Here is an 11,492-nt window from a genome sequence, read left to right on the forward strand (position 1 = left end):
TGGCATTAGGCTGGCTGTTTAAGAGGTGGCTGAACCAGGGTGTGTCTACCAGGGTGCCCTTGAGCAAAAGGGGCTTTGTGCCTGAGCCGCTTTCTTCTATAGCCTTGATCCTGGGGGCAGTGGGGCCCCTTCTCTAATTCCCTGCTCAGTCGTGCTAACATGTGGGCTGTGAGATTGTAAGTCACAGGTTGCCTCGAGTTTGGTCATTTCTCCACTTTCCTCCCTGAATAACTGACTCATTTGTGAGGGCTGGGTCCAAGGGCTGACGTGAGTCAGTAGCCAAGTTGAGTCTTTGGCCTTTGCAGATGTGGCAGGACTGTAGGGTGCGGCCAGCCAGGCAGAGCCCAGGACTTCAGACCCAGGTGTCTTGGGCCCCACCTTTCTGTGTTTAACTAAGAGGGTGTTGGCCAGAGCCCCAAGCCTTTTGCCAACTTTGGTGCAGGCTTTCTCTGTCCTGTACTTGGGCTTTAACCCGCCCAGTGAGTAAAGGTATCCTAGAAGTCTTGCCCTAGGGATGGTAATACAGGATTTATACTTCTCTTTTAATCAACTGAAAAGCCTAGGGTTAGAGTTGGTTCCTTAGTTTTTTGGAGCTTGCCAGTATCTGGCAGGGAGAGGTAGTTCCATTTTACTGCTTAGAAAATGGGTGTAGGAGATTTGTGATTAGTTTTATGTGCAGTCCATGCCAAGGTTTATGTGGGTGGTGGCACTCCTTGAAGATGGCTCCTGGGTTCCAAGAACGGCGTCTTGCCACATTCCTATAGAGAGTCAGCTGGCACTCTGGAAGATGGCTGACTTGAGGATGCTGTAGTGCAGTGGTCCCCAACTTTTTTTGGCACCAGATACCCGTGCTCCTATGAGAATCTAATGCCTGATGTGAGGTGGAGCTGAAGTGGTGATGCTAGCGCTGGGGAGCGCCTGCAAATACACATGAAGCTTTGCTTACTTGCCTGCTGCTCACCTGCTGTGCGTCCTGGTTCCTAACAGGCTACAGACTGGTACCGCTCCACACCCCAGGGAGTTGGGGACCCTTGGTGTAGGGTGCCCCTTTTGTCCCCCCAGGATCTGGTCTCCATAGTGCAATGGTAGAGGACATCCCTGGGGGCCCTGGCACTGTGGGAAGTGAGGACAAAGCAAGCTGCCTTGTTACAAAGCCAGGCTCTTTATTGTGAACAGGATGGGGACAACTCTGGAGCTTTCGGTGGGTGGGGGTTGTCCCTCAGTCCCCCAAAGAGAGGGAGGTCAAGGCCCCTGGGCTCCCCTAGGTTGGGCCTCTCCTTACTTGTGGCCAAGTATGGTGCCAATGCTGCCCTACCTTCCTCTTGTAGGGCCTGGCACCTCGGGGTGGGGTTGGGGATGGGGCTAGTGGCTACTGTGGAAGGCAGCTTGCTGGAGTGAGAAGTCTGGGGGACTGTCATCACTAAATGTCCCAGAGGAGGCTCTGGCCCCTCTAAGGCTCTCCCTTGAGGGTGACGAGGGTGTTCCGGAGAAGCATGGTGCTAGCCTGCAGAGCAGAGAGGTCCTGGATGTCTCCCGCCTGTGTTACCATGCTCCCTGAGACAGGTTGCTACTCTTTGTGCCTCAGATAACTGTCCCCACCTTCCCCTTATCCTTGTTCTCAGCAGTAACAGCTGCCATTTATCAAGGGCTTTCTACTGTTGCTAAGGAAAAGGTCATGGCCCTGAAGCTCAGCTGGGACTGCTGCTGGCTACTTGATTCTGAAACACACTCTCAGACTTGTGATAAGAACCTAGAGGCCTGGGGGTGGGAGGGAGGCAGCAAGAGGTCCCGTTAAGGTTGGGGGGCTCACCTTGGCGTGTTTGAGCTCCAGCTCTGCCAACTCAATGAGGTTCTTGCGGAAAGAGGAAACACGGCGGGACTTGAAGTCCATGAGCTCTGGAGAGGAGGGGAGGGGAGTGGAGACCCTGGCAGGGTAGGCAGCCCAGTGGCAGGGGCTCCAGGCCACGGGGTTTACCCTGCTTAGCTGAGTCGGAGAGGCGTTCAAAGCGCTGGCAGCACAGTTGCTGGTGGCTCTCTGCAGTCTGCACCTCCCGGTTCCTGGTGCGCGCCTTGTCCAAAGCCTTGTTGGCGTTCTCGTAGTCGGCCAAGGCCCGTAGTCGGCGGTACAGCAGGTCCTGAGGCCAGCAGGGGCACGGGATCACTTGCCCACTGCCTTGCCTACCTTCCCTCCCTGGTGGCTCCCCTCCCACTGGCCTCCAGCCCTGAGGGCTGCTCTGGGGCCACCTCTCACCTTGGCTGCCTGTGAGTCTCGCATATAGTATCTCAGCATATCTGACAGCTTCAGGTCCTCATCTGAGGCCACTCGGCCCTCCAGCTTCTGAATCAGGAAGGTGGAGGCTGGGGAGGGAGCTTGCTGAGGGGCAGCTTTAGGGTTGGGGGCTGCTGCTCATCTAAAAATCTAGGAGTCACTTGATAACCATTCTAGGTCAAACCTGATGTTCAGGGGAGCAGGCCAGGGAAGGCTTCAAAGAGGAGGTGGTATCTGATTTGGATCTTGGGGGTTGAGTAGGAATTGGATGACAGGCTTTGCAGGTGCACAAGCCTCATGTGTTGAGGGAACCAGAAGTCCAGTGGGGGCACTTGGACAGCAATGGCCAGATCATAAGGCCTAAAATGCAAATTAAGGACTTTGGGCTTTGTGTCTTGGGCAGTTTCCGGAAGGGGCAGGGTCACTAAAGGGCCTTGAGCAGGGAAGAGATGTACTCCAACGCATTTTAGAATGGCACGCTCCAGTGACTTTCTTGGAGAAGAGTTCAGAAAGAACAGTTCTGGGACAGGATGTTGGCAGCACAGTGCAGCCTGCCAGAGGCACATGGCACGTCCTTGTAAATGTCTTGCCAAGCCTCGTCCCCACACTCCTCCCCCATCACACGCACACTTGAGGCTGGCTCCCTATCTCCACTCCACCTCTTACTGAACTCATCTGAAGGGTGAGTCCAGGGCAGGGTTGGGCCCCGGTTACCACTGAACATATTCCAAAATGATCCTGGAGCTTTACCCTTTCCCAGGACGATCATTGGGTGGCCTTTCAACACAAGTAATTACTCACCCTTAGTCGTTCAAAAAGCTCTGCCAATTTGAAGAAGCTTCTAGGAGACAGTGGGAAGGAGTTAGGGCAGGGGCCTTAGGTGGGTGCTTAAAGCCTCCCTGCCTTTAGCCCATCCTTGGAGAAATCTCCCTCCTCTTCCTCTCCAAATCCCAAGAGGTACTCTGCATCTCCCACCTAGAGCTGATAGGCTTCCACAGAGTGACCCCTTGTGGGCAGACACAGTATTACAGGTATAGAGAAAGGGTAGGAGGGGCCAGAGGGAGTCCTCACATTTTTAGCTGGTTGACTTCCTGTGTTCCCAGACTGCTCAGTGCAGCTGAAATAGGGATATAATCGTCTGCCAGGCCTGTTGGGGAACAGCCCTCCATCAGAGTTCATCAGTCTGCACGTCGAGCCCCACCTCTAGTGTTTGTGGCTATAAACAGGGCATCTCCTCTCCCCTGGGGAGTAGGACCGCTGGGCAGAGGGGACAGGGAAGCCAGGGCCCCTTGGGCCCTGCGTACACTTGTGGGAGTGCATGACACGGTCTGCCCGCAGGCAGGCATCCCGGATGCGGGTGTGGTACTCCAGCAGGAAGGTCCTCTCATGCTCAAAGAAGTCATCCACTTCCTAAGGGAGCAAGATAAGACCCACTTACACCAAGTCACTAGAAGCATGGTAGCCATGGACAAGCAGGGGTGGCACAATCTCCCTCTAGGCCAGGCCCTGCCAGGGGCTTCCCTCTCACAGCCACCCTGGGCCTCCATCTTTCTGTAGACTTGAGGCCCTGGGTGGAATCCACGGTGGGGTCCCAGAGGTCACCTTGAGCCCTGACATGCCGGTGATGACGGCTTCATCTGCAGACTTCACGATGTTCCTCAGAAACCCTCCAAGGAGCTCCTTCCTGTTCTTTCCTCGGACACTCAGCTGAGACACACAGGAGGGTGTGATGTCGGGGTGGGCATCTGCACTGCCCACCCCAGGCACATGCCGCTCACAGAGCTTAAGAGACGGAGGCTTGAGCCCACCTAGAACCCCGTCCCCCACCCCCAGGAGGAACCTCCGCACTCAGGTCCAGCTCACATCCTGGCTGTATTCCAAAAAGACAAAGAAATTGTGGTCTTGCCGCAGGGTGGGGTGGGCCGCCAGGCGCTGCAGAAAGACTTCATGCATCGCAACTGTCTTCTTAAAGATAGCCAGGTACTCCCTGCAGAGGACAGCAGGCAGCTCAAGGGCCATCCTTGGTTCTGACCGCCCAGCACCCTGCCCCCTCAGCAGCCCTGGGGTCGGAGTCAGGGTCCCTTATCATCCATAGGGGATAGTCGGGGAAATCCTGGACCTCCCAGAAGAGAGCTGGGGCTTTGTCATAGACAAGGAGAGAAGGTGGCACTCACGCTTCTAGCTCCTGCTTCATTTTGGCAAACTCTTCCCGAGTGACGGAGCTGTCTCCCTCACCCAACTTCTGCAGCTTTTCCCTTGAAGCCTCAAAGTCTGGCTTTGGAGGTGCTGGGGGGATCTGCTCAAAGGGGGGACCGAGCTGGGAGATCTCTCATTGCTGAAGCCATCACCCACACCCGGAAGTCTGGCCTTGCCCTCCGTCCTCACCCGAGCGCCCAGGCCTGCCCCTCGCAGCCCAGCCCACCCGGCCCATCCTCACGATGAGGCCGGCGTACTCCTCGTTTTCCACGTAGGCGTCATGGAGCCAGATGAACTCCTCATGCTGCCGGACCACCGAGAACTCGGTCTGGGCGAAGTGAGGGAGGTAGCTCTGGAAGCCAGGAAGCCTGTCTGAGGTGCCTCCCCTCCCCTCCCCAAACCCTGCATTGAGCTTCCTGGGCACCCACTTTTGGGCCTCCCCAACCCCAAACCTCTGATGAGGCAGTTGGGGCTCAGGTGTCCATGATTCAGTCAGAATAGTGAATGGGGGGCAGTGGTTAGGACTTGGGACTCTCAGCAAAGGCAGTCAGAGACGAGGCAAGACATCCACTTTCTCAGAGGGGCAGGGGCCAGGAGCCAAGCTGAGGAACAGGGCCCAAAGGCTGTGATGGCATCTGGTCACCACAGCCCCGGGGGAGCAGAGGCTGAGGGAAGGAGGTTCTGCATCTGAACCGCCCCTCGCTCTTCATGCAGCCTCACCTTGGTTTGAACGGTGAATTTCACCTTGTCCCGCTCACTCACTGCGTCAGAGATCTCCACCTGTAAGGAGCTGTCTCCCTGCAGGTCCACTGATCTGGCGGAGGGCTGCGGGGGAGGGGAGGTCCCTGAGGCCCATGGGCCCATCAGCCCATCCTCGCCCCAGGCTTCTGGACCCCCTGCAGAGCCCGTCTCAGCAGCATTGCTTCCCTAATACCCCAGGGTCACCAGCTGTCCCCAGAGGGATCCTGATAGGTCACTGCTCAGGGCTTTACAATGGCCACAACAGTCTCCCCCGCTCCCCTCCTCTGAAGCAGGCAGAGTTCACCCCTAAAAAAGAGGTGAAATAACTAGTCTGAGATCCCATAACTAGTCTGAGATCCCACAGCTGTGGCAGGGTTTCTTGGTTCCAAACCCCATGCACTTTCCCCGCTGCCTGCCCACCTCTTCCCCCACTGGTTTACCTCAGGAACCCTTTTCCTGGGGTGAGGAAAAGTGAGGTGGATGAGAAGTTCCCACCTTTTTTGAGGGCTTCCTGAGACTATTCCATTCACTACTTTTAGTGCCAAGAGGCACTGGCTTGTAGGCAAAGCACTTGTATTTCGCTAAGTGCAAAGATCTGTGAGGCTCCGAGTTCATTCAGCCAATCAACAAGCATTGATTGAACACCATTGTGCTAAGTGATACTAAGGAGAAGGAAGAGGCTCAGAAGCCACTCTACCTTCAGGCATTGCCCACCTCTCACACTAAGAGGCCTCACTCTCTCCTCTCACAAGCTCCTGGCACATGTTGGGGACCTCTATTCTGACTTCTGTCACCATAGGTCTTGAAGTTTGTATACATGCAATTATACAATATACACTTTTTTTCTCTTTATTTACTTTTTACAATATATACTCTTTTTTGTCTGTGTTCTTTAGTGAGATCCACCTATGTTGAGTACAGTTCTTTTTCATTGCTGTTTAGTATTCCATAGTGTGAATATATCATAGTTTATGTATCCATTCTACATTTGCTCATTTGGATTATTCGAGTTTAAATAAAGCTGCCATGAACAGTCTTGTATATGTCCTTGGAGGGACCTGAGTACTCATTTATGTTGGGAATGAGAATTGTTTGATCATAAGGTAGGTATGTGTTTAAAATGCTTCCACAGATAATGCCAAACAGTTTTCCAAGGTGATTGTACTTAATTAATACTCCCACCAGCATTGTATGAAAGTGCCAGTTGCACCACATCCTTGCCAGTACTTACAACTGTCAGTCTTTTTAATTTTAGCCATACTGATGGCAGTACAGTAATAGCATATTGTGGCCTTAACTTGTATTCTCTGGGGAGGAATGATGTTGAACACCGTTTTATTGGCCATGTGGATATCTTCTTTTGTAAAGTGCCTATTCAAGTCTTTTGCTCCTCCCTTCCCCTCCTCTTTTAGAAATCAGATTGTCTTATTCTCACTGATTTGTAGGAATTCTTTATACACACTGGAGACAAGCCAGTTATATGTGTTATGTGTTGCCAATATCATCAACTCTATCTATGGGTTGCCTTTTACTCTCTTAATGGCTCGTAATTTTATAAGCTCAATATATCAATCTTTTCTTTTATGATTAAGGATTTTTGTGTATACTTGAAGAAACTTTTGCCTACCCCAAGGTTATGAAGACATTCTTTTTTCTTCTTCTAGAAATTAATAGTTTTAGGTTTTATATTTAGGTCTATGATCCATTTTCAATTCATTTTGTATACAGTGTAAGGTTTGGGCTGTGATTCATTTTTGCCATATAAAGCCAGCTATTTTAGCGCTATTTTTTAAAGACTATATTTTCACTATCGATTTGCTTTGGTGTACACCTTGGTAGAAAATCAGTTGACCTCATAAGTATGATCAGTTCTGTGCTCTCTATTCTGTTCCATTGATCTGTATGTCCATACATTGGATATCATACTGTCTTGATTATCATAATTGATAGGCAAACTTAAAATCAGATAGAATTAACTTTTTCAAAATCATTTTGGCTATTATAAAATGACTTTTTCAAAATCATTTTGCATTTCTATCTAAATTGTAGAATTAGCTTGTTAATGTTCACCCCAATAAAGCTGCTAGGATTTTGATTGAGATTATATTGACTCTATAGATGAATGTAGAAAGGACATTTTTGCAATATTAAATCTTCCAATCCATGAACATAAATATCTTTCCAATTATTTAAGTGTTCTTTAATTTTTCTCAGTAATGTCTTACAGTTTTCTCTATAGAGGTTTTGTACATCTTTTGTTAGATTTATTCCTAGGTATTTAATGATTTTTTTTGTTGTTGCTATTTTTAAAGCTTCATTTTCTAATTGTTGCTACTATAGAGAAACATATAATTTGTTTAATTTGTATCTGGGAACTTGCTAAATTTAAGTACTACCTTTAATAATTGTAGATTCTTTTGGATTTCCTACATATACAATCCTATAATCTAAAATAATGACAAGTTTTAGTTCTTCCTTCCCTTCCTTTAGTTATACCTTTTATTTATTTTTTCTTGCCTTATATACTTGCTAGGACTTCTAGTACAATGTAGAAGTGGTGATATGGTGATAAAGGAAATCCTTGGCTTGTTCCCAGTCTCAGAGGGAATGCATTCAAAATTATATCCTGAAGATGTTTTCAGATATTTTGTCAGATTAATGAAGTTCCCTTCTATGCCTAGTTTGATGAGTGTTGATTTTTATCCATTTTTTTTCTCCCTTTAATGAGATATCACATAGAGTTTCCTGTTATTCTGTGTATGTGCTGAATTTCATTGATCGATTTGCAATTGTTAAACCACCTTGCATTCCTGGAAGAAAGCTTTCGTCAAAAAGTATCATCTTTTTATGTATTGCTTATTTAACTTGATAATATTTTGTGACTTTTGTATCTATGTTCACAAGAGCTATTAACCTGTATTTTTCCTTTCCTGTAATGTTCTTGACAGGTTTTTTCTTTTGGGGTAAAATATACATAACATGAAACTTACCATTTTAACCATTTTTAAGTGTACAGTTCAGTGGTATTGAATATATTCAAAATGTTGTGCAACCATCACCATCATCCATCTCCTCTTGACGGCTTTTTGTATCAAGGTTATGTTATCCTCCTAAAATAAGTTGAGACTGTGTCCTCTATTTCTGTTTTTGGAATGGTTTATGTAAGAATGATATTAATTTTCTGTTCTTGCTTCAAAGAATTCACATGTGAAGTTATCTGTGCTCAGAGAGATATTTTTGGAAAAGATTTTAATTACAGATTTAGTTCCTATAATAGGGATAGGACTTCTCAGATTTTTACTTCTTGTTTCAGGTTTGATAAATTATATTTTTCAAGCAGTTTGTCCATTTCAGCTAAATTCTCTAAGTTGTTGGCATCAGCTTGTTCTTAGATATTCTTATGACCTGTTTAATGTCTGAGCATCTCTAGCGATGTCCCCTTTATTATTCCAGTTATAGGTAATTAATATTTTCTCTCTTTCTCCCTCTTGGTCTCTTTCCTACTCTCTCTCTCTCGTCCATCTTGCCAGAGGTTTTATTAGTATTTAAAAAAAGCTATTTTTGGCATTATTGATTTTCTCTATTTATATACTTATATTTATTATTATTTCCTTCTTTTACTTTCTTGGGGTTTAATTTGCTCTTTATCTTCTTAAGATTGAAATTTATTTATTCATTTATTTTTTGAGATTGAAATTCAGATCACTGACTTTTCAACCTTTCTTTTATAAAACATGCATCTGGAGGTACAAATTTCCCCTTGGACACTGCTTTAGCTGCACATCAGAATTTTGATATGTCATTTTTCAAAATTGTATCTTTAAAATTTTTCCTATTTTATGATTTATTCTTTGACCTATGAATTATTTAGAAGCATGTTGCTTAATTCCTAACATTTTGGAATCTAGTTATCTTTTTGTTTTGATTCCCAGTTAATTCTACTGGGTCAGATCACATTCTATATAATTTTAATCTTTTAAAATTTGTTGATATTTGCTTTATAGCCCAACACATAATGGATTTTGTTTCATGTGCACTTGAAAAGAATGTGTTTTCTGCAGTTGTTTGGTATAGAGCTTTACATAAATCAATTAGATCAAGATGATTGATCATGTTACTTTAAATCTTCTAAATCCTTACTAATTATCTTGTCTGCTTGTTCTAACTTTTATTGAGAGAGTTATGTTAAACCTCTAACTGTGTGTAAGTCTGACTATTTCTCCTTTTATTCTGTACTCTTTTCCTTGCATATTTTGAAACTATGTTATTAGGTGCATATAAATTCAGGACTGTTTTATCTTCCTGTTGGATTGATTCTTTAATCATCATAAAATGTCCTTCTATTTCTAGTAATACTTTTTGTCTTACAGTACACTCTGTCTGAAGTTAATGCAGCAATATCAGCTTTCTTTTGGTTAGTGTGTTCATGGGGTATATATTTCCATCCATTTTTTTCAAACTTTCTGTGTCCTTATATTTAAAGTATGTCTCTTTTAACAGAATAGAATGTTCTTTTTAAAAATCCAATCAGAAAATGTTTGTTTTTTAATTGGAGTGTTCGGTGCACTCATAATTATTGTAATTACTGATATAGTAAGTGCCATCTTGGATTTTGTTTTCTCTGTCCCATCTTTTGTTCCTTTATTTTTTCTTGCCTTCTCTTAGATTAGTAAAATATTTTATATTATTTCATTTTATCCTCTATTATATTTTTACTTACATATTTATTATTTTCATTTCCTCTAGTGGACAAAGTCTAACAGTAGACTTTCAGAAAATCTGGCACCTACAAGGCTGGGGTGCAGCCATCAGGTTTGATAGCCCAGCAAATGTGCAGGGCACACAGCATCCCATATGACAATAATAACAATAACAATAGCAACAACAATAATATAATAGTTAACACTTATATTTGCTCTTTCTATATGTCAGCCACTGCTCTAAGCATGTTATATATTAACTAATTTAACCATGAATATGAACATAGATAAACATTGAAGCATATATTTTCTGTTATATACTTGTCTCTCTCAGCCCCTCTCACCTCTCCAAACTTATCACTTCTTGGCTTTTCTGACACTCCCAGGGAAGGCTCTTCCTTTGTCCAAATGCCCACCACTGCAACATACAGTCTAGCTCATTGGTGTAGTAGGCCCCCAAGTCCCTGTCTCCTTCCTGCTGTGTTAGTATCTCTGCTTTGACCTGCACCACTTAGTAACTGCTTGAGAAAAAAGATGGGACATCAAGGATGGACCACAGCTGCTCCATCCTTATCCCTCAGCCACAGCGCACTATGTACATGCCTCCAACCCCTATAAGTGTGCACCTCTGTGTGCCCAGGCCCTAACCATCCTTGGTACAGAGATGCTCAATAATTATTTGTTGACTAATTAAAAGGAGAGAATAAGAATGAATGGTCATATGGTTATACGAACACAGATACACAAGTGAAACTATTAGTGCTTAACAAGATTCCCCCCACCTTAGAGAAAAGAGGGGTACTCCAGTCCCTTCCCAATCCCTGATAACCCCCCTCCCTCCTTTTCTTCCCCATCAAGCCAGCATGAGTCGGTCCTGGGGAGGTGAGGAGTGACAGTGACGGGTCCCTTTCCATCTGTAAAGGCAAAGGTAAACCCTGCTTCCTTTGGCATCTTAACAGTCCCTATGCAGGTGCCACTGAGGCGCCTCACCTTCTTGCTCATGCGCGCGCGCGCGCGCACACACACACACACACACACACACACACCCCTGATTGGGCATCATTGGGTATCATGTTGTGAGGTGAAGGTTGGGAGGGGCCTTGCATCCTTTCTTTACCTTGTTCTCCTTCCCAGCCTCTTGATGCTTCTCCATCACTCTCCTAGACAGCAGCACACAAGGATTCCGCGGCTGGCCGCTGCCCGCGCGCTCCCGCAGCTTGGTCCCCGGTAATTCGCACCGATGAACCGACCGATGGGGGAGCCCATCAGCTGACGGAGACACTCTCCCCTCTCTGCCAAGGAGTCACCTGGAGTCAGGCGTGGTTCCCACCCGGGTCCCTCGCAGCCGTGCCTTTTGATTGGGTACCAGGTTTAGCGTTCGCGACGCCATTGGCTGCAACGCTTGTCGTTCCTGTGCCCGGGCCCCAGCCTTTAAGGGGAATTGCGGAACCGAGAGGACCGGGAACGGGCGATAGCGTGGGGGCTGGGGTCAGGGGCTCTGGGGTCACAGAGGTCTCGTGCCACGTCAACCCTGCCGGGAAATTCATGTAGATGTTCACTAGTTTTCAAGGAAAAATACAACAGTG

The 11,492-nt window shown here is 46.5% G+C and overlaps 1 protein-coding gene across 4 annotated transcripts; it reads right to left on the bottom strand.

Moving 5' to 3' along the window:
* Positions 1-58: 58 nt before the first annotated feature.
* Positions 59-11,436, bottom strand: SNX32 (sorting nexin 32). Of its 4 annotated transcripts, none has more exons than XM_025046172.1 (14): positions 11,214-11,436; positions 11,024-11,066; positions 5,186-5,290; positions 4,707-4,817; positions 4,444-4,565; positions 4,133-4,256; positions 3,872-3,976; positions 3,574-3,679; positions 3,341-3,416; positions 3,071-3,110; positions 2,252-2,338; positions 1,976-2,135; positions 1,811-1,896; positions 59-918 (listed from the first exon to the last, which is right to left on the bottom strand). In XM_025046172.1, the coding sequence occupies exons 1-14, from the start codon at positions 11,294-11,296 to the stop codon at positions 865-867; spliced, it is 1,302 nt and encodes a 433-aa protein (XP_024901940.1). In that variant the 5' UTR covers positions 11,297-11,436; the 3' UTR covers positions 59-864. The 4 variants fall into 4 exon arrangements, with proteins under 4 accessions (XP_024901940.1, XP_024901942.1, XP_024901941.1 ...); XM_025046174.1 differs by lacking the exon at positions 59-918 and adding an exon at positions 925-1,504 and having other exon boundaries at positions 4,707-4,793; XM_025046173.1 differs by lacking the exon at positions 59-918 and adding an exon at positions 925-1,504 and having other exon boundaries at positions 3,071-3,107.
* Between the last annotated feature and the right edge of the window lie 56 nt (positions 11,437-11,492).

Source organism: Pteropus alecto, unplaced genomic scaffold, assembly GCF_000325575.1.
Source record: "Pteropus alecto unplaced genomic scaffold, ASM32557v1 scaffold43, whole genome shotgun sequence".
NCBI classification, from domain to species: domain Eukaryota; kingdom Metazoa; phylum Chordata; class Mammalia; order Chiroptera; family Pteropodidae; genus Pteropus; species Pteropus alecto.

Bases quoted from the DNA above. Each gene is read 5' to 3' on its own strand.
- SNX32 (XM_025046172.1), bottom strand. From the start codon at position 11,296: ATGGCGTCGCGAACGCTAAACCTGGTACCCAATCAAAAGGCACGGCTG. The intron at 3,680-3,871 runs GTGACCTCTGGG...TTGCTCCCTTAG, and splicing joins CCGGCATGTCAGGGCTCAAG to GAAGTGGATGACTTCTTTGA. The intron at 3,111-3,340 runs GTGAGGACTCCC...ACTGTCTCCTAG, and splicing joins GAAGTCAACCAGCTAAAAAT to AAGCTTCTTCAAATTGGCAG.